The sequence below is a fragment of the Corvus cornix genome, chromosome 6, assembly GCF_000738735.6.
Source record: "Corvus cornix cornix isolate S_Up_H32 chromosome 6, ASM73873v5, whole genome shotgun sequence".
Taxonomy (NCBI): domain Eukaryota; kingdom Metazoa; phylum Chordata; class Aves; order Passeriformes; family Corvidae; genus Corvus; species Corvus cornix.
Window position 1 is genome coordinate 2,681,367 of NC_046336.1, and position 20,349 is coordinate 2,701,715.

Consider the following 20,349-nt stretch of genomic DNA (forward strand, 5'->3'; position numbering starts at 1 on the left):
CAGTTATTAATGATTCCTAGATGGCAAACATTGTGAAAAAGAATGGTGCTAGTACTGATCGGTCTAAAACCTTGCAATAAAAATTAAAATATCACCGTGAAAAAAAACTCCTTCAAAACATAATTTCAGAAATAACACTGCAATGTATTTTTAAGCAAATTATGAATTTGCTGCTTTTTTTCCCTCCTCTCATGCTTAGAACAGGAACATTTTGGCAAACAGGTGTTGGCTGTTTAAAAGTCCAGGAGGTCATCACAGAAATATGTGCGAGCAGCATATTTGGAGATTTCCTCTTAACTTTGCTCCAGAACACTCAGAAAGAGGGATATTTAAATTTAAATACAGAGGGCTATTCAATATTTAAATCAAGAAAATGAACTGTTCACACAGTGCCTTTATAACCAAACAGCCAAGGGTGAGGGGACACAACTGGGACACAAATTGTCCCCGGTCAGCCTAAATAAACCCGCCGCTTTTCCCGTCCCCAGGACTTTGGATCAGTTTTTCCCCGGACACAAAGCACCCAGTGAGCGGCTCTGCCGTGGCCGCCGGAGCTGCCGCAGCTGCCGCGGGCGCTGGAGGGTGAATAATTGATGTCCTGGCAGGCAGGGCTGGCAGCTCCTGGCTGTCCCTGTCACCAGCCCGAGCGGGGCTGGCCGGGCAGCGCATCCCGCCGGGAATGCCCTCGGGAGCGGCTCCGGCTCCGCGGCCCCGGCTGCGGCTGCAGGCGCCGCCCGAGCGCTCCCGGGACGCGCAGCCCTCCGTCCCTCGCATGTTCTGGAGCGTGAGCTGCCCTGCCTGGAGGGCAGCGGGGCCTTTGGGTGAGTTTGGGATACTTCTGGGGTTTTCCGAGCCTCCTGTGACCTCCTTTCTCTTCCTCTCTCTTGTGCCGGTCTTTCTGAGAATAGTCTGCTTTCTCTTGGGGTTGGAAGTGATTTAAAGAAAGCCTAAAAAAGGCAGGGAACGCCTTTCTTTTTAACGCTGGGGAATATGTAAACAGTACCTACAGAACTGGCACCAAAGTTACGATCAAGCCTTCTGAAGTTACCTGGTGGTATTTAAATTTTCAACCCCCCGTGGCACACTACTGAAACTGAAGATATTTATGTTCCATTTATGATTTTCCCGAACTGAGATGAATGTAATTCAGTGTCAAATGCGAGAACCTGAAAGGAGTTTTACTTTCCATAAAAAAAAAAGTTGGTTCCCTGTTGGAAGTTTAACTTGTGGTGTTGTTTTTTTACTCAGTTAAATACCCTGGTCATTGGGTTGAGAACATGACCTGAGACCTGCGTTAAGTTCTTACTCTGCATGAAGTCCTAACTCTGCGTTAAATGTTCTATTTTACCGTAAAGTAGGGGGAAAGTAACTTGGTTTTCCTAAGGATAAGAAGGAGATCTATTTTATATGTAAAGCACGTGGCAGTGATGAACTAAAGCAACTCTCACCCTGTCTTTATCAGGTGAAAAACATCAAAGTGTTATTATTTATTAATCATTAACAGCAGACCTACCTGTAATATTTGTTTCAATTGTCTGAGTGCTGCTATTTTCCAGCAGTGATCCTGTCAGCAGTGCCTGGGAGCTCTCAGGTAAGTCAGTCCTTGGCACAGTTAAAAAATTGATACAAAAACAATCAGCTCCCAAGAGCAGAGGCCATGGGTAGGAGCAGGGATGTGAGATGAATCCTGAATAAGTCTTGATTGTGGATAACAAGCTCCCCCTCTTTTTATTTGTTTTCAGTTGCATGGTCCAGATTCTGCTGCTTCTGCTTTATTTCCTTTGTTTAGATCACAAAAGCATTTTTTATTTGGAATCCAAAACCCAGCCAAATTTTGAAGGGATAAAAGTACAGCACAATGATATCTGGTGCTAACAGTAATTAAATGCCCCGTGTTTAAAAAAAAAAAAAAAAAAAAACAACAAAAAACCAAGAGGTGAAAATAGGGGTATGTAAACAACAGGAGATATGCAAAGAATGGATGTAATCCTGCACTCCTTAATCATGGGAGTAATCCTTACTCAGGAAAGTAATCCTGGTGCTTTCAATAGACATCAGTGGGTGCTGGAGCACCAGGCCCAGCTTTTCCAAGGAGATAACAATGTTTTATGTGGTTTCTTTCTGCAGTGCAATTTTAGCAACCCAGCTCTTGGTGATGTATTTGAATGCATTAGTGATAATATTGAATTAGGCTTTACCTGATGTCCATTTTGCCTCTGAAAGCATGAAAGAGAATGGGATAATGTATGAGATGTGGCAGGGAGAAGGTACAAGCCCCACGTGCTTTATTGGCTCACCCTGTTCCCTGTGTTTGCAAATCACTTTTTGGTCTGTGGGATGCATAATTTCTTTTTTCTTTTTTTTTTTTTTTTTAGGATAGGATGCAACTTTAGCACAAAAAAAAATCACCTGAGACCTGATATCCCTTAAAGTATATTTGTGTTTCCCTAGAAGTGATGTTGATAAACACTGTTCATCTGACTTAAATACAGGGGGATTGTGGTAATGTCCTGGGAATGATTTTTATTGCTGTTATGTTCTGTGATCTTGCTGGAATGATACATTTTTATCTAAATGTGGTGGTTCTGCTGCCCTTTTCACCAGCCCAGCTCAGCATTTCTGAGCTTTGCCCTCCCAGCCTGTGCGGTGTTGCCCTGTAATCCAGGATGGGGCTTGGGAGCACCTGTGTGCCCTTCCCCAGGCAGTGCATCTGCTAATGAGGAAAACTAATTACTTAAAAGCTTTCAGCAGGATGGGGTTGTGAAGTATAAATAGTCATGAACTGCTCTTCCTGCTCTGTGTTTGTGCTGCTGCCAGCAGTGGTGGGGTGGAGGTGAGTTACCTTGTGCAGTTACTGCTCTGGTAAGATGCCTCCTCTGGGGGAAAATTCTGTTCCGTGCACCCTGAAGGGGACTAAATACAAAAAATCAGAAGAAAAAATGCACTGGGTGATGATTCCAGGTGGTCTTAAAACCTTAGTTATAAGTGAAGTTGGTATAAAGTCTCTATTGGCTTTTTGTTGTTGCATGGAGGTATCAGGAATGAGCTGATTTTCTCTTATCAGCTTTCTTACACGGCAAAGATTGGGTTGGTTTAAATTTAAAAATGAGGTTTAGTAGATTTTCAGCATTTATTTGCTACCGAAGCAGTTTAATGCTGAGGTTACATCGCTCCTGTGGCCAGCAGAGAGTTGGAAGCTCTAAAATGACCCCAGTGCCAAGGGGCTGGGGGCGTGGGCCGAGTGCCACTGCTGCCCGGGAGAGGCTGGAGTGGCCCTGGGCGTCATTTCCCTTCTCTTACTCCATGCAGAGTCCAGGAGCATTGATTCTCTCCAGGGAAGTCCCTTTCTGTCCCTGAACCCTGCCTGTGGAGTCGGTTCCTAATCCTTGCAGAACCCCACAAGCGTTGCTTGCACCTTAATTTGAACTTTACAAGTTTTGAAAGTACATTCTTTACATCTGTTCTTCTTTATTGAATTATATCTATAAAACCCCAAACCACACATGCAGCTATTTTTATTTGAGGATCTCCTTCTGGAATTGGGCACACAGGTTAAGTGCCCATTTTAGTTTTTATTATCTTTTGAGAATTTTAGAGGTGGCTGTTCAAGCAAATTGGTTGAAGAGTTTTTCAAACTTGACCAAAAAATGCTCTGGAATGGTTCAGCCTGTTTGGTATCAAAAATGGTGCGTGCAGCAGTGTAGAGCAGCTGGGTTTGGGGTTTTCTGGTGCAAACTGTGTATGGAAAAGGTGTTTTCTGTGATCACTGATATGTCATTCTTATATCTCTCGTTGTTAGGGTTGGTGGTCTTTGGTTGAAGGCTAAACTTGATGAGTTTAGGTCTTTTCCAGCCTTGGTAATTCCATGATCCTGTAATTTTAAGTGGAAAAGCTGAGCTGGTGTGATTGTGCATGTTATATTTCACATATGACTCCGGACAGATAAAGCTGCAATGCATGTTTTTAAAACGAAGGTTTTCCCTTGTCCTCCATGAGCTCCTTTGCTGTAAATCCCAGCCTGGGAGCAGCCAGGCCTGGAGGAGCAGAGCTCCCAACACTCCTCGCTCTGTTGGTGACCCAGCCCAGCCCCGATATCCCCCAGGGCATTTTCAAAGGTGTTCTTCTCGCACAGCGCTGCTCTTGTTTCATCAGCCATTCCTGCATCCCTGGGGAGGGAGCTGAGCCGAGGACAGCCACGCTCCCACCTCTGCGTGCGGTCCCAGATTGCCATCAGCGGTGTGCATTAATCGCTGCATTAATTAATAACGTGATGCTGGAACACGGCAGTCACACACCTGACAACCCACTGAGAGCAGCTGGGCGATCTCCTGTGGGGAATACACCATGACTGCTGTCTGTGAAGGTGGATTCCCTTTCCTCCCCTCCCCGTGTTGTATCCCTACTTGTTGCTGGTGTGTTACCATTAATAGTTAGGATCCTGCATAGGGTTGTATCACAAACAACTAAAAATGTGGTTTCTGCCTGTATCCAAACCTTTCCTGGTGATTAAAGCCCATCAGTGCAGGATTTAGGAGGCGCAGGGGACAAAAGAGTGTGGGAATCACACAATAACCAGGGACAAAATTAGCTATTGCTAAATATTTGGCTGTCTTTTGGAAGAAGAATAGAGTCAAGAGAATATGGATACAATTTCCCTTGTGTCTGTAGGATGGCCCAGGATAAGCATATGGAAAAAAGAAAGTGTTTTAGCAGCAGAAGGTAACTTTGGCCACAGTCCCCGTGGGTGCTCTGGGGCACCTCTGGGATTGGGTTTCAAATCTCTTTGGATTTAATTGATTGCATTTAGTTTTCTGCTTCTATTGCTCTCGAGTCCTAATGCCACTTGCAGCTGTAAACATGGAAAATGGGTTTGGGAGGCTGAGCACACACAGGTGGGCAGGTTGGGGAGATACCTGGCAGGGCTTGGCTCGGAAATTCCCGTGGGAAGCAGGGAAAGGCAGAGCCCAGGGCCACACATAGAGAACTTCTCTCTTCAGCCCTTCTGCCTCTTCTGAAACCAACTGCTGCTCTTTGGAGCATGTAAAAGTACTTTAAAATTCTCTTTCCTGATAAAATCAAACTTTAACAGGCAAAGTTCCCCTGCAAATTCTTGCAGAAGGAGAGAACTTTCTTTCTTGGTGTAGTTTTGGTTAACAGGACACCTTTAAGAACAGATTATGCTGAAAACAAGGTTTAATTGACATTAGGTGGCTGGCTCTCACTTTGCTCAATTTTGTTCAACCCTCTTCTTGCTCTTGTGGCTGAGGGACCAAAAATGAGCTGCCCCCGGCATCCCTCACCTGCATTAAGGGCATTGTGCAGCACTGCAAAGCAGAGGAGCAGCCTGCAGGGAGGGTCTGTGCCAGCCTGCAGGTGACTGCACCAAATCCCTCCGTTTTTAAAGCAGCAATTGAAGCAGTGTGGGTTTATTCTCGTTTTCTGTGCCTGGAGCTGGTTGTGGTTCCCACCAGAACGGGCACTGTCCCAGCAGGGAGGGCACTGTGGGAGGGTCTCTCAGACAACCCTTTCCATGTGCAATAAAACACTTGATCCATGTAAAATAAAGGAGTTGATGTCACCGTGCAGCCTGAGAGCTGCCCAGTGGGAGCAGCCTTTGTCTGCTGAGCCCAGAACTGAACCACCCAAACTCTCCTTTCCCTGTTTCATCCTCTCACTGTTACCTTATCCTACGGAGTTTCTCAAGGCTGAATTTTTTTGCAGGCAAACGCTGCTTGCTTTGGGTTTTTTCCTTTCTTTCCTTGTCTGCACATTGCCTTGAACAACAGCTCCTGACCTACTTCTGTCTTTTAATTGCTGCTGCAATGTGAATTTTAATTCCATCCAGAGTCCAGATGTACTGAGGATGCACAGCACATGCCAGGGCCAGGCCATTTATCTCCCAGGCCAGTCTTTCCCAGCCCTTTGAATCCAGCGACCCCTTAACCTTTCTGAAAAAATATCTAGAGCCATCATCACGTATTTCGCTGTTGGCTGCTGATGGGAAATGGAGATAATAACTGTTAATCTAAATGCTAATATGTATTTTCTCTGACAGCTTAGTTTGTTTTACTGTTCTTTAACCTTTGGCTGAAAATATTAATGGAGATGGATGTGAGCCTTGTGCTTCCATCCCCCAGTGCCCAAATGAACCTGGGCACTGACAATTTATGGGAGTCCATTATTGCACTTTATGTTTTTATTATACTTAATACTTTTTGTTTCTTTTCATGGCTACTTTTGGGGAGTTATGGACATAAGAGGATGAGTGGGTCATTAAGAGCTGTCAGTATCCTGGATTTGGGGGAGATCACAGCTTGATGAACAAGGAATTAGGTTTGGCACTCTCCAAAAGTGTTCTGTGAACTTTGTTCACAAAAAAATATCCTTTTTTACTTCTCTTCACTTGAGAAGAAACACCAGCTACAGGTGCTGCATTTGGAGCATCTCAAGAATTTCCTCTCCCAGGGACATTGTTTTGCTTAGCTAAGATCTGCCTTTTTATTCCACAGAAATGGGAAGTGAGGGCAAGTTATCAGTGTGTTCTACTCAAATAAATTAACTCTCATGGAATTAAAATTGAACTCAAGGGAGGCTCTAATTTTAATCATTCTGTGGTTGTAGCTTGTGAAGGACTCTGGAATCCTTTGGGAGGGGAAAAGGATATTTAAAAACATAAGCTGGTTTAGCTCAGGTTTTTCTGGGATACACTAAATTTCAATAGCACAGGAGTTTAATTAATAATAATTAGTAAGTAGAATACAGAAAAGGAGAGTTGCTCATACTCTGGAGGGCCAGAAAAGGAGGAGGAGGAAGGTGGGGATACAACCTCACACAAGCTGTGGGAACGTGGCTGGGAGGAGAAGTCCAGGGAAGGACAGCACATGGAGGAGGATCCTTTCCTCCACCACTACGTTATCCTCTTTCCCATAAATATTTCCAGAGTCTTTTGCTTGCTGGTCACTCTGCCAAGGGAGGATTTAACAGCACAGATGCATCAAATCATTATCCCAGTGATGTATTACAGGTACAATGTGTATTGCAACCTGTTCTCACAGCAGACAGAGCGTTAGTGCCTGATATTATTACTGATATTTGATGTACAATCCAACTTTACTTAATTAGTTCACTAAAATGCATTTTCTGCCAGAGATATGGTGAACAGGAAGGAAAATCACCTTCCTGGAGAAATGCCTTACAGCAGGATGACTGAAAAAAAGCAGATAGGAGAGTCTGAGAGGCAGAAATTGAGCACATCAATCCTGCAGACCCCCCAAAATCTGTTGGATCTCGCAGCTGAGATTTTGGAATACAAGCCAGCAATTTAGCTGTAACATAAAACTCTTTAAAAGGAAACTCTCATGGTATTACTTATAAACACTTTAGAACAGCAGATTAATCTGGAGTTCATGGGTAAGGTAGCAGAAAATGCTTCTGTGCTCAAATAAGTGTTTTTATGTTTGGGAAAACGACCTGTTCCTCATCCAAAGAACTCAAGCTTTGCCTTAAACACAAAATTCAGCTGTGGCCTGGGGAGTCACCCCTAACACAGCCACACTTCTGCATCACCTCAGTGCCCACATTCACAGTGGCACCAGGAGATCATTAAATAAGACTTCATCTTCTTTTTGCATCTTCTCTGGAGGCAGGAGAGCAGGATTTTGGCCCGGGGTCCACACTGGTCTCTGGGCTCCCCTGCGTGGTTGATGGCAATTTGAGCACTGCTGAGCTGCCCAAAACCAAACCCTCCCTGGGCAGCACACAAACCTTCCCCCAGCAGCTGAGTGATCAGAAACAGCTTCCTTGCTCTTCTCTCCTGTGGGAAACACGGGCTCGTTTGGTTGCTGTCTGTGGGAGGAGGATGCGGGAGCCAAACACCACTGCAGGTCCTGTTCTCCTGCAGGTGGGAAGATAAAAGGGCTTGGAAATGGGTCTCAGAGCTCTCTTCCATGAAACCAGGGGATCTTCTCCTGCTCAGGGCTCGCTGGGGGGCTGTGAGAAGGGCCCCACTCGTGCTGCTGCTGCTCTCCCCCTGTGGGGGTGGCACTGGAAGCGGTGGATGCAGCAGGGTGGGATCACAATTCTGGACCATTGGATTAGGGAAGGTGTCCCTGCTTGTGGCAGGGGTGGAATGAGGTCCTTTCCAACCCAAACCATTTGAGGATTCTGTGATTCCTGCAGTGCCTGACTGGGAATAATTCCACTCCCAAATTGTCATTCCCTGTGAACCTCTCCCTGATCAAATGCGCTGCTCTGGGAAGGCTCGTGGAAGCCTCCAAGGAAAGAGGGCTGGATGTGGGGTTTGTGGCTTGTGCAAACTGAAAGAGCTGTTTTTGGTGGCTCTTTCCAGGAGCCGGTCCAGCCTGGGGAGCAGAAAGGTCAGAGAGATCCAGAGGGGAGAAACCTGAGCAGTGAGCTGCAAGGAAACCTGTGCTTCTGCCTGTGTTTCCAGCCTGGTAAATGGAGCCTTGCCCTGGGTCTGGCAGCAGGGAACCTGGTCTTCTACAGGGAAGAGTAAAGGAAGGGGTGTTTTCTCTCATCCCAGGACTGCCTTTCCAGCTTCGATGGGCATGGCAGGACACCATGGAATAATTTGTTCTTAACCACTGGTGCTCATTTTTGGTGTATCATTTATCTGCAGCGAGCCTCTCTGCCACATCCAAATTCCACTTTATTGCTTCTCGTGTTCTTTCTCTTTCCCTTTGTGCTCCTCAGGTAGCAACTGCACTTTAGCTTGTTTTCAGGAACAGCAGTAATATTTCCTGAGCCAATTCCTTTCTTTAATTTGTTGTTGTTTTGGTGTCTGACACGTCCAGAGCTCTCCCTGGCCTCCAGAGTCTCTGTGCAGTACAAGTGTCTTGAACAGTTTATTTTAATCAGGCCTCCCAGAATTCAGTAAATACTTCAGGCCAATTTCTCCAGTACATCTGAACACATTCAGCAAAAACATGTGCAGCCAGTGATCAGACATAATTGCCAACAATTTCACACCCACAGAATCCTTGCCTGCCTCTAACATTCCCAAAGCCCTGTCCTTCCCATCTCTGCTTCAAGCAGGAATCTCCCAGTTGCTAAGGGGATGGAATTTTTGATGCAGTTCTGTGTGAAATGTTGTCAGCATCAAGTTGAGAAGTAGCTGTGCAGTTTTCTGGTTAATGTTCTCTGTGTCAGAGTGGAAGGACCAAGCTGCAGTGAGGAGCAGCTCTCCAGAGGTCTGGAGGCCAGGTTTGATCCAGGCACTATCCAGGCATTCCAAATATGACTTGAATCCGTGTCTGCTGCGTTTGACTGGAACTCTGACAGTTACAGGCTGTCACGGGAGACTTCCACTCCTCTTCCCGACTCAATTACCCAGGCTCATGCTTCTCCTAAGATTACCATTGCTGTAAATAAAGTCAAGTTCATTCTCCTTTCTCCTTGCTATTCTAAGGAAAAGGGAGAGGCTGGTTTTCCCACCCAGCATCCAACTGAGCCCAAGCCTCAGGGGAGCTTTTGGTTGAATTTCAATTAAGCATTTATTTTTTTAGCTAAGTTGTGGTTATTGATGCACTGAATTTAAAAAAAACAGAGCAAAACCCTTCCCATGTTTGTTGCCCATTCCCAAATCCTTGCTATAGGAGTATCTATCACAAGTCTTATCATAAGGTCTTAAAATAACAAATGTACCTAATCAGCTTAGGTCCCCTTAAAATTTTACAGGCACAAATCATTACTAGGCAAAATACTGCAGCACCCCACTAAGTTATGTTATTGCCACTCTATTTTCCATCCTGTATCCTGTTCCTTATGCAGCCTTGTTTTCCTTATTCCCTATTTTCGTGTGCTGAAAAGTTGCTTGCATTAAGATGTTCACACCCCCTGGTTTCTTTCCTGAGTCATCCATTGGTTAAAGCTCAATAATGTTTGGGTAGGCTGAATTATTTCTTGCACTTTTGTAGTGATCTGAGCATGTCCATGTGCAATTCCTGAATCGTATCCAACTCTGGAGCTCATTAACTGTGCAGGAGTCAGGCAGGCTACACTTCCCATGTAAGTGCTTCCCTTCTCTGCTTCTCCCCTTTTCCCATTGGGATGGCACAGGCTGATGGAGAGGAAGATCAGCAGAGGATCATCCATGGAAGTGCTCTCCCATGGAAATGAAATCCCTCTAAACCTGGGGAGCTGGGAAATGCACACCTTAGAGTGCTGTGGAGTCTTGGATGGGTTGCTCCTCGATGTCATGTGGGTGTTTAACTGAGCTGCATGGGATAAAAGCCTCAGAAAAATTCTGTGTCTTGTGGACATCCCTGCTGTGCTCGCAGGGCTGGAAGGGACCTTAAAGCTCATCCATGGGCAGGGACACCTTCCACTATCCCAGGCTGCTCCAAGCCCCATCCAGCCTGGCCTTGGACGCTTCCAGGGATGCAGGGACAGCCACGAATGACAGATTGTGCCATTGCTGGTGCTCTGTATTAGGAGGGCTCATTAACTCCCCAGAGCTGCTCCAGGAGATGAAAATCTCCTTTTCACAGTGCAGGAATTTTAACTGTGCCCTGGCTAGAGATTACCCCAACCTGCTATAAATTGAGATGTTTCACTAATTGCTTTCTTGGTTCATTAGCCAAATTGTGAGTATGAGGGAAATGGAAAAGGCTCGGGATGAATTTCCTTTGCAATCCTTAATTTAAATGGTGAATAATAATTTAGTGTTGAACAAAACACACTGGGTGATTTGCTGTGCTGGAGCTCGTTTTTTACCTTGGGATCATTTGCCACCTTTGAAGCTTTGTGGGAAAATGATCCTCAGCTCTGCTTCATTGTGATGTGGTGTGACAGCAGGCAGAAGCTATCATCATTACAGAATAATTGTAATAATCTCAAAATTTATACAGAAACACTTTGTCATGGGAAGTCCCTCCTCAGACATTGTTTTAAGCAGAGACATAAGGGAGATAAAAGGCAAAAAAATCTTTAAAAGTTTTGCTTCTGTGGATGCTGTGGCTCTAGTTCCATTCCAGCCATGGAGGTGACAAAACTACAATGTGTCCCTGGTTTACTCTTTCCAAAACTCAGCTAAAAATCAAAGATGAACTCTGAGCAGCTGCAGGGAACAAATTCTACTAATTCATCACAGCCAATGCTGTAGAATTTAATCTGTTTTATGAAATTCCTCCCATTGATTGTTATGGCAGGGCTGTGGCCCAGGAGGTCATTTGTGAGCTCTCAATTGCTGGTTGTGTGACAGTGAATAAAGGAGGCCAAAAGAGAGGTTAAATTAAAGAAGCTGCTAGAAGCTATTTATGTGAAATGAATGTATATTATCTAAATTAATGACAGCAAACCTCCAATTAGCTGAATATTGATGCAGAATTCCAGCTTTATATGGTAAATACATGTTGTGTCCAGCCAAAGGGTTGGGTAAGGAAGTGTTTAACTGGAGTAGGGTTACAGGTAAATGAACATTTCCTGTTTATTGGGGCACAGTGACCTCACTGCTGCTGCTGACAAACCTTTACAATAAATCTGTCATTGCTTCCCAGCATCAATAAGGAATATTAAACTTATGACCTTGCCCTCTAAAATATCCTCCTGTAACACGGGATGAGCAAAAGCCTTGAATATGCTGCTTTGTGTTTCAATAAACAACTTAATTTTTATTTTAGAGCAGACATTTCCTCCTCAGCCCAGTGCATGTTGCTTTGGCTTAAATGAGCATGAAGGGGAACCTCTAAACTTGGTTCTGTTTTGTTAATTTAGAGGATTGCTCTGTAAAAATACATCATAGAGGGCTGCAGCTATGGACTCCTTCTGTTGTGGTCTTTGCAATTTATACACATTAAAATAACGGTGTGATGGAGTGATTTGATCAATTTACTCCTTGGGAAGGGTAGAATTTTGTTGTGGATTGTCAGTTACTTCATTATCCTGGTTATGGTCATTGAGATTCGAGGTTTAATTACACTCTGTGCAGAAAAATCTCTATTTTAATGTGCATGTGTGTACCCCGGAGCTTCACATCTCCCCATCCTGTTCATCTTCTGAATTTGTGATTTTAGTGCATCTCTACCCTATTACTTCTTTTTTGACCTGCTGACGACTCCCCACTTATTTGGTGTCAATATTTTGCAGCAATGTTCTCCTTTCAGGACCATTCTGAGAAAATATCAGTTCCTAGAGTCCTAGGACAAGTTTAGGGAGATGTGGAGGCGGTGCTGTATTTTATTTATTTATATTTTCTTTGATTTCTGGCTCTGCTCCTTTGTCACCCTGGTCTTCATTCATTTCTAGGTGATTTACACTGGGTTTACTTTTTCTCACCTCATCCTCTGATGTATTTAATTCCATCCTAATTTTGAGATGCCTGTGATATCAAGATCCCTTTTTGAAAAGGAAGCAGCACTCTGGATTACTCAGCACTTCTGGGCTGTGTGTTCTTATTCAAACTCACACACTTTGTGTTATTTCAGTTCCTATTTTTAAGCTCCAGGTACAAATGCAGCTTCCCTTGTCTTCACTGTTCTTTGCAATTTTTTTTTTTTAACCTGAGATTTTCTCTCGCCATTCTGTCCAAAAATAGGGAGGCTTTTATAGCCAGCTTTTAGTTAGGGGGGGAAAAACCCACAAAAACCCAACAAAAAATATAATGAAAACTCAACTTTAAAAGTATAAAGGATGCTGTTCTATTCTGGGGTGGATGGAGCCAGGCTTTCTTTGTAGCCTCCTCCTCAGTCCCCAGGGCCTTCCCAGTAAAATTCTCTATCTTCCTTCTCTCTATTGCGTTTTCCTGCACAGGGACTGTGCCATCAGAGTGGGACTATATTTTCTGTGAGGGTTTTTCTTCTGTTTCCTGTGTCCCCCTCATCTTTCCCAGTTTGTCTAAGTGGGATTGCTCTCCTTCTGAAAGCTGAGGGCTATTTCCAACACCCACACTTGAAGACAAATAATTATATAATTATTTCTGTAATTATATAATATATGAAATCTGGGCACCCACACACCTTTTTCTTCTTTTTTTTCCCCTACCTTTGATCCCCACTGCTGTTTATTCTACATTTCTAGCACGAGACATTTAGCAAAGGCTTTGGCTATAAGATGAATTCCCAAATCCATAGCTTTTCCTCATATTGTATTTTCAAACTGAAATCCTCTTGAAAGGTCACTTGAAGGTTTGAAATACCAGAGCACTTTGATTGCTGTTGATTTTTCTCACGGTGATTGAGCAGCCATCAAGCTCATCAAGCTTCTCTACTAAAAACACAGTCACTGGTTAAATTTTCTGTTCTTGTAAAGGAAGAGCCCACAGAGCTTTTCCACACAGCTGCTGCTGGAGCTGTGTTATTCAGGGATGGACATCCACAGGAATGACACCTGGATCTGCCCATATGGGGCAGAGGGGAAACCATTCGCTGTGTGTACTGGAATTCAAGGAGAGCACAGATCCATTCAGCCATGACTGTGATGAGGGATTGATTTCCACAGCCCAGCAGTGTTTGAGTTACTCAGTGCATAGCTCAGAGCAGCTGTGGCTGCCCCTGGAACCCTGGAAGTGTCCCCAAGGCCAGGTTGGATGGGGCTTGGAGCAGCCTGGGATAGTGGAAGGTGGAATGGAATGAGATTTAAGGTCCCTTCCAACCCCAGCCTTTCCATGATTCCATGAAACAAATCTCTGTATGATTAACTCAAAACCGCATCCCCAGGGAGGTGACAGGGTGACCTCTTTATTTTGGGGTTTGTAAGGGGGTATGTTTGCTGAGTGAATCATCTTTGGGATCATGCTAAGAACAGGTTTTTAGTCATCCTGCTGACGGTGGATGTGTTGTGTGGGATAATGTATTTATAGGTTTGGGTTGATAACCTTTCACCAAGTTTGGCTCAAACATTACTGAGTTCACAGTTTTATAGGCAATCCAAACAATGGATAACTTCAGTATAAATAACTCAGAATTCACTCAGGAATGGCTGAGGGTGGCTCTTTCATAAGAGAAATGACTATAGTCCTACCACCATCATAAATGCAAAGATCAAATTGCTTCGAAGACTTTAGGGAAAAACATAATATTGAAGATTTTTGGCTAAATGGTGACTTCTCTCAGCACTGACCTGCCTCCACATGAGTTTGATGCTGTTTAATTAATCTTTTCTAGGCAGAATGATGAAGTGTCTAAACGTCCCTGTGTCATCCCAGTGCTGTTTTCTCTTTGCCATCAGGATGTTTCTCTTGTCCCACTTGAGTTCATGCCCTTAGAATACTTTGCCACTCACCTTCCAGGCTTTGAGGATCCAGCTCTGCACTGACAAAAGGCAGAGGGCTGAGTTATGGTAGAAAAATGTTAATATCATACAGTGAAATTTTTTTATCCTTGGGAGAAGATAGATCATATAAACGAGGCAGTCATTGCTGAGCAGAGAACTTAAAATCTTTCCTTTCCCCAGTACAAAGTGCCAAGCCTTTTTAAGGAAAAGGAAGATGGGAAGTGCTTTGTGGAACTCGGTGGCAGAAATATAATAGCTCTGTGCGCCCCTCTTTGAAAAGCTGCAAGTTGGTTTTTTTAATCAGTGAAAAAGTAAATTATATATTATTTTTTACAAGAGAATTAGCTTTTATTTATGTAAAGCAATCAGTGTTTATTATAAGCTAAGCATTTGGAGAAACACATTTTAAAACCCCCACATTCTCTTGGATTTACAATGAGGGTTAAGTGCTTGGTTTTCACCACAGCTGAATAAAACCTCATCCTTCAAAAAAACCTGTTAAATATTCTTCAATTCTTGTAAACATCCCTCATTTCTTATTAAATGTTCTTCAGTTCTGTGTAATCCTGTATCATCTTCTCTTTGGCAGCCGCACAGCAGCTGTTGGCTTGCTGTCCCTTGATTAATTCTCTCCCTGTTCCAGGGTGGAATACACCTAGTTTGTTTGGTGAAAGGGAATATAGCTCATATTTAAAAATCTCTTTTAATGCAGTTACAGCATCTTTGCAGATTTAATTAGGTCTCAGCCCCTTCCAAATCACAGAAGTCAAAGGTCCCATCTTACTTGTCCCTGAGGCACCGTTACACAAAGTCCCCAGATGGCGCCGAGCTCCGAGCGATGACTTTACCATAGAGGGGCTAATTACTTCTAATCTTACACATTGATGAGGCTGGATTTTATGTCTCTGAGCCACTGGGACTGGAACTGCCAAATTATCCTCTCCTGTAGCACGAGGGTTGTTTCTCCATGAGAGGGACTCCACGAATGCCAATCCCTTCCCACCAGGCGCTCGCGTTTGAGACCGTAATTATTGCTGGCACACGGCTGCAGCCGATGAGCTCCCGCTGATCCGCGTTGGGATCTCGGATAAGCTGCTCAGACCTGGCTCAGTTAAGCCAGGGAAGGGTGAGCAGGGCAGGAGGGGAAGCTGGGAGCTGAGTCCTGGGGGGTTGTGGAAGCTGCGGGTGGACGTGGAGCAGCCCTGAGCCCAGCCTGGAACAACAGCTCTTTCATTTTGTGAGCAATAACCTGCATCAGATATTTAAAAGAAATGACTCAACGCTTTCCCCTTCTGAGAGGGGGGGGAAATGTCTTTGGAGTCTATAATGCATGAAGGTGTTGGAAGCCTAATCTAGTATAAGCTGCCTTCAGCCAGGCCTTTCAGCACCAGGGAAGAGAAAGGAATGTCTAAAAAGCAGCAAATAACTCCAATTGCACTCTGATTTCACAGCTATGAGTGCTGGAGGTCAGGAACATAAAGCTGTTTATTTCTCCCCACAAAGCAGAGGCTGTTATCGTAACCTGCTGTAGGTGCAGGTATTGCAAACTCCTTCAGGGAAATATTGGATTTTATTACAGCATTACTTCACACCAAATAGGCTCCTTTCTCTGCTTCTTTCTCTACTAGTTTTAACCCAGCCTTGGAGTTGTGTCCCAAAAGGAGGAGGAGTTTTTTCCAGGAATCTGAGTGTGAGGTTAGAGTAATTTGGGGTTAGCATGTACCACATCTTAATCTAGCTCTGCCAGTGAGTAACCACGACCTGGAAGCTTTGTTAGGTAAGGAGAGGATTGGGAAGAATAAGGTTTGGAGCTGGTGGAACTTTTAGTTGTTTGTTTGCAAGGAAATCAATAACACCTTGATTTAGCTACTGCTTTTCAAAAGGCAACAGGGAACTAAGCTGGAACTGCTCTCTGGTGGGAAAAAAATAAACCCAAACCACCAAAAAACCCCCAAAACCCAATAAACCCCCCACACCCTCTACCTAGGAAATCCTGGGAAAATCCTAGTAGTGTCACAATACACAGCCAGAAACACCAATGTACACCCAAGGTACAGAAACATTTTGTGCTCATTTCAGGACTTTATTTAGCTATAAAAAGACCGTTATAAATTAGAGAAATCCACCTAATTTTGAGTTAATGAACTTTCCTTAACTGTTGAATGAAGTATATAAATCTCAATTTATAGATTTATCAGCATTAAGTTTCTGGCCAAGGTGGTAATCCCAACATTCCTCTAACTAAGGCAGTGCTACATTTGAGTAATAAGATGGTTTTTAATCAATGTGACATAGACCAGACGCATACTCCAAAATAATACTTTCAGTTTAGGTTGAGAAATATTTTTGCCTTTTTATTTAAAATAAATGACTGACTTGCTGGAAGTTTTGGGTTTGTTTTTTTTTTTTTACATCATAGGTGAACTTTATCCCGCTAAGCACCAAAAAGTGCACACACTTCTGAGTATGTTTTAAATTTTTTTGCTCTTTAAAAGGGGAAAAATTCTAAAAACCTGGGGTTTAATCTCTTTAAAGAGGACAAAATTTTAACCCAGTGCCCTTGCAGGTATCCCTGCAAGGTTTGTCTCTCCAGTTGGCTGCTGCTGCTTGGATTTAATTTACAGTAAATACTCGTGTGGTAAATATTGGCCTTTTTGCCTCAACTCCCTTGAGTAATGCAGTGCTCTCTAGATTAAACCCCTGTGTGTCCACAGCTGTTTAGCATCCCACTGTCCAGATTTCCTGGCTGCATTTGGGGAGAGAGAATTCAGGATCACTGAGCTCCATGGTGCAGGGTTTGAAATAAAACTGGCTTGTTTTCCTCCTCAGGGTGGGCCAGCTGCTGGAGTGCTCCCAGCACACATTTAAACTTGTCCTAGCAAAGACCAGGCTTTTCTCTGTTTTCCCTTGGGATATAAGAGCCACCAAGGTAACTTTTTGGAGTGGATGTAAAAAAAGGTGCATTACAAACAAAAAAAACCAAACCAACAAACACGCAAAACCACGTCTCATCCTTAAAAAAACCCCAAAAACCAACCAAACAAAAAAACCCATCAAACTAAAATTGCAAATTAACCAAAGTAACTGGAACTAATCCACTAGAGAGATCTACCTGAGCCTATTGGTCCAAGAAAATCGGAATAAAAAGAAGATATAGGTGCAGAAAGGAGGAGAAAGGGTGCACTCAGTTGTCTGTGGGCTGCAGTGATGGGGATTGGCTGTACAGTTTCATATCCCCATTCCCAGCTGCAGCTTTCCCAGAAAAACATTCCACCTGAACTTTCCTGCCCTTGACTTTGGGCAGAACACGACCTGGTCACGTCCTGCCTGAGCTTTGGTGTGACCAGCACAGGGCTGGGAGCTCAGAGTGCTGCTTGTTGAGGCTGAAAAGGCTCAGCCCTGTCCCACAGGTCATTTCCCAGCTTCCAGCTGCAGGGTTTGATGGCACTCGATGGTACAGGGAATATCAATAGTGGCCCAAGAGGTTTCTGAAAGTGCATTCAGCAAAGTCTGCGTCCTGTAACTGGTGGCCCTGAGGAGGCGTTTGGGATCAATTCTCATCCCAAAGCACCCAGTGGAAAGGCTGGAATTGGGAAGGGCCAGGATTTGGCTGGGGAAATTTGGCTGGGTTATTTAATGGCTTGTGTGTTGGCTCTGGATCAGAGATTGTCGTGGAAAGGAACAACTCCAGGACAAACAAAGTGGTGCTGGTGGCAGCCATCCCCAGCCACCTCATTTGCCTTGGATGGAGAATTGTCTCAGCATTTGGTTGTTCTGAGCTGTTCAGTTATCACTTCTCACTGCATTATTGCAGGCATTCTCTGCAGTAAAATCTGGGAGTCTGATGCTGAGTCTGTCACATTTAGGAAGGTGATGGCTCCAGCAGGGCCTTGCTCCGTGACTTTAGACAGGCCAGATGTTGTACATGATCACGCCCACGGTATCACAGTACTGGGGTCAAGCAGCTGTGGCATTATCAGATTGGCCTCCAGCACTTCACTTTTCTCCGAGCCCCTCAATTTCCATAATCTTCCTATGAGATTTCCATATTTTTTTAGACAGTGAAAGCAAAAATGTGAAATGGAAAATCCAGGCTAACAAGAAAAAGGCCGTTTCATGGGCAGCAGAGCTGACAGAGCCCATGAGCCCAGACCCAAATATTGTTCCTCACTCCTCCCCATGTCTCCTTTCCCATCTGCCCCCTGTGCCTCCTCCTTGCTCCTAGGACAAGGGATGTGCCCTGCCTGACTGGGAAATGTGTCCATGGATCAAACAGGGATGACCTGGTAGCCTTTCCTTCCCACAAAACCATTGATTTTTGTGGTCAGCTTGTTGGGAGATCAGCTATCGACCCTGCTGTCAAGTTGCTTGAAAGAGGCCACAACCTCAAAAGCCCCAGGCTGGACGTAAAGAAGGATAGGGTATAAATCAAATTCCTTTTGGAAATCAGGCTAAAAATGTGATCCAAGTAAAGAGCACAGTGCAAAAGGGTTGTGCTTTATTTGTGTTGGTTGGGGGTTTTTTTCCTTACTTTCCTTACTTTTATCTACTGTAGATACAGTAGATAAAAATTAGGAAAAAACCAGGACTTCTAAACCACAGGGACAACTTTTTTGCAGGGAAATTTGTGTCAAGCCCAGGAGAACACAGCCCTTTAAGTTTGTTCCTATGCCACTCTTAGCGATGTCATAATTAAAATATGAAAGTATATGAATTACTTTATTCATGGAAATGGCTCTTAAAGGACAACTATTACCAACAATAACTATTCACATATTGAAATATTTTTCTGATTGGCCTGGTGTTGAATTTCTTGGGGGGTGCGTGTGTGTTTTACAAGCACAGCCTTGGAGAACGAGGAATTACAGGAAAATGCGTTTTCTCATCCATCTGTTGCAGCTCTGATGTTGAATGCAATTATTGTTGAATGCAATAATTTGGGATCTGAGCTGAGTTTTGCTGGAATACACAAACAGCCACCAGGTTTGGGTGGTTGCTAGGCAGCAGCTGATGGCTCCTTGGAAAAGCAGCCACGGCTGCCTGGGCTGGGTGCTGACAGCCCCAGCCTTGCTCCTTCTCATCCAGGTGACATCCACAGCCAAAAGAAAGCTGGAGAGAACTCCCCATTTCATCCCAAAAAAGCTTCCAGAAATTAGGGGTTTGAGGGCTTTAGCATTTAATCAGCGATTCCAGGCTTTTCTGCACTGTTTCAGAGCTAAAACCCTGAGTGATTAAAAAAAAGAAAAAAGGTGATGGCCAATTGTCTTCTGCTGAATCTGGTGATAAAACCAACAGCCACCAGGTGTTATGGTCATATGACAACATTTCTTATTTAATCTCTGTTATTTAATCTCTCTCTGTATTTCTCCACCTGTTGCAATGGAACCCAAAAAGGGCAATTTCAAGATCCTGCAAAGCGTGGGTGTGTAGTAAAAGCACGTTGTGAATAGAGGTTTGTTTTTCTGCTTTCCCTTCCGAAGGCAAATTCAGGTAATAATTCACCAACCAAAAAGTTTTATCTGATGGAATAACTGCAAAGTTTAGCTGTGTGAAGAGCTGTTAGATTTAGAATAGAGGCAAGCCCGTGGTAACGGAAATAAATTAGAGGGAGCTGCAAAATATTCTTAAATTATACAAGATAAAACTATTTGTGATCACACCAGCGACTTAGAAATGGAACTTTTGAGGCCTCATAGTTATTTAAATCTTGGCTATTGTGGTTTTATCCTGTGAAAGCTGATTTTTTTTTTATCTTGGTTTTAGCCTCCTGCATCCCCTATTCTCAAGCAGTTTGTGATGGCTGTAATCACAGCAGTTAATGTGAAAGACTTCCCAGAAAGAAAGAATTAATCCCAAGTATTACACAAAAAATGAGTGCTTCTATTGTACAAAAGTAACATGAAAAGTCTGTATTAAATGTGGCGTGGCTGGAGCTTCAGCAAGTTTTGTTTTGTCGTACAAATCGTTCAGTGTCAAATTGGGCTCGTGAACATCCTGTTTCTTTGTTTTGGAAACCAAATAGGAGGGATAGAGGTGTGGGCTGGAATCACTCCTTTGATGCCTCCACAAAGCCATCTGTACCCACGGCACACATCATTTTCTGGAGTCACTGCTGTATTA

General features: G+C 43.9%; 1 protein-coding gene across 1 annotated transcript in view; it reads left to right on the forward strand.

Moving 5' to 3' along the window:
• Nucleotides 1–557: 557 nt before the first annotated feature.
• The window catches only part of C6H10orf90 (chromosome 6 C10orf90 homolog), a 58,049-nt gene continuing 38,257 nt past the window's right edge, over nucleotides 558–20,349 (forward strand). Inside the window, exon 1 of the mRNA XM_010408450.4 lies at nucleotides 558–821. Coding sequence (XP_010406752.2) covers nucleotides 680–821 — 142 coding nt within the window. The 5' untranslated portion in view covers nucleotides 558–679. The remainder of the gene's footprint in view (nucleotides 822–20,349) is intronic.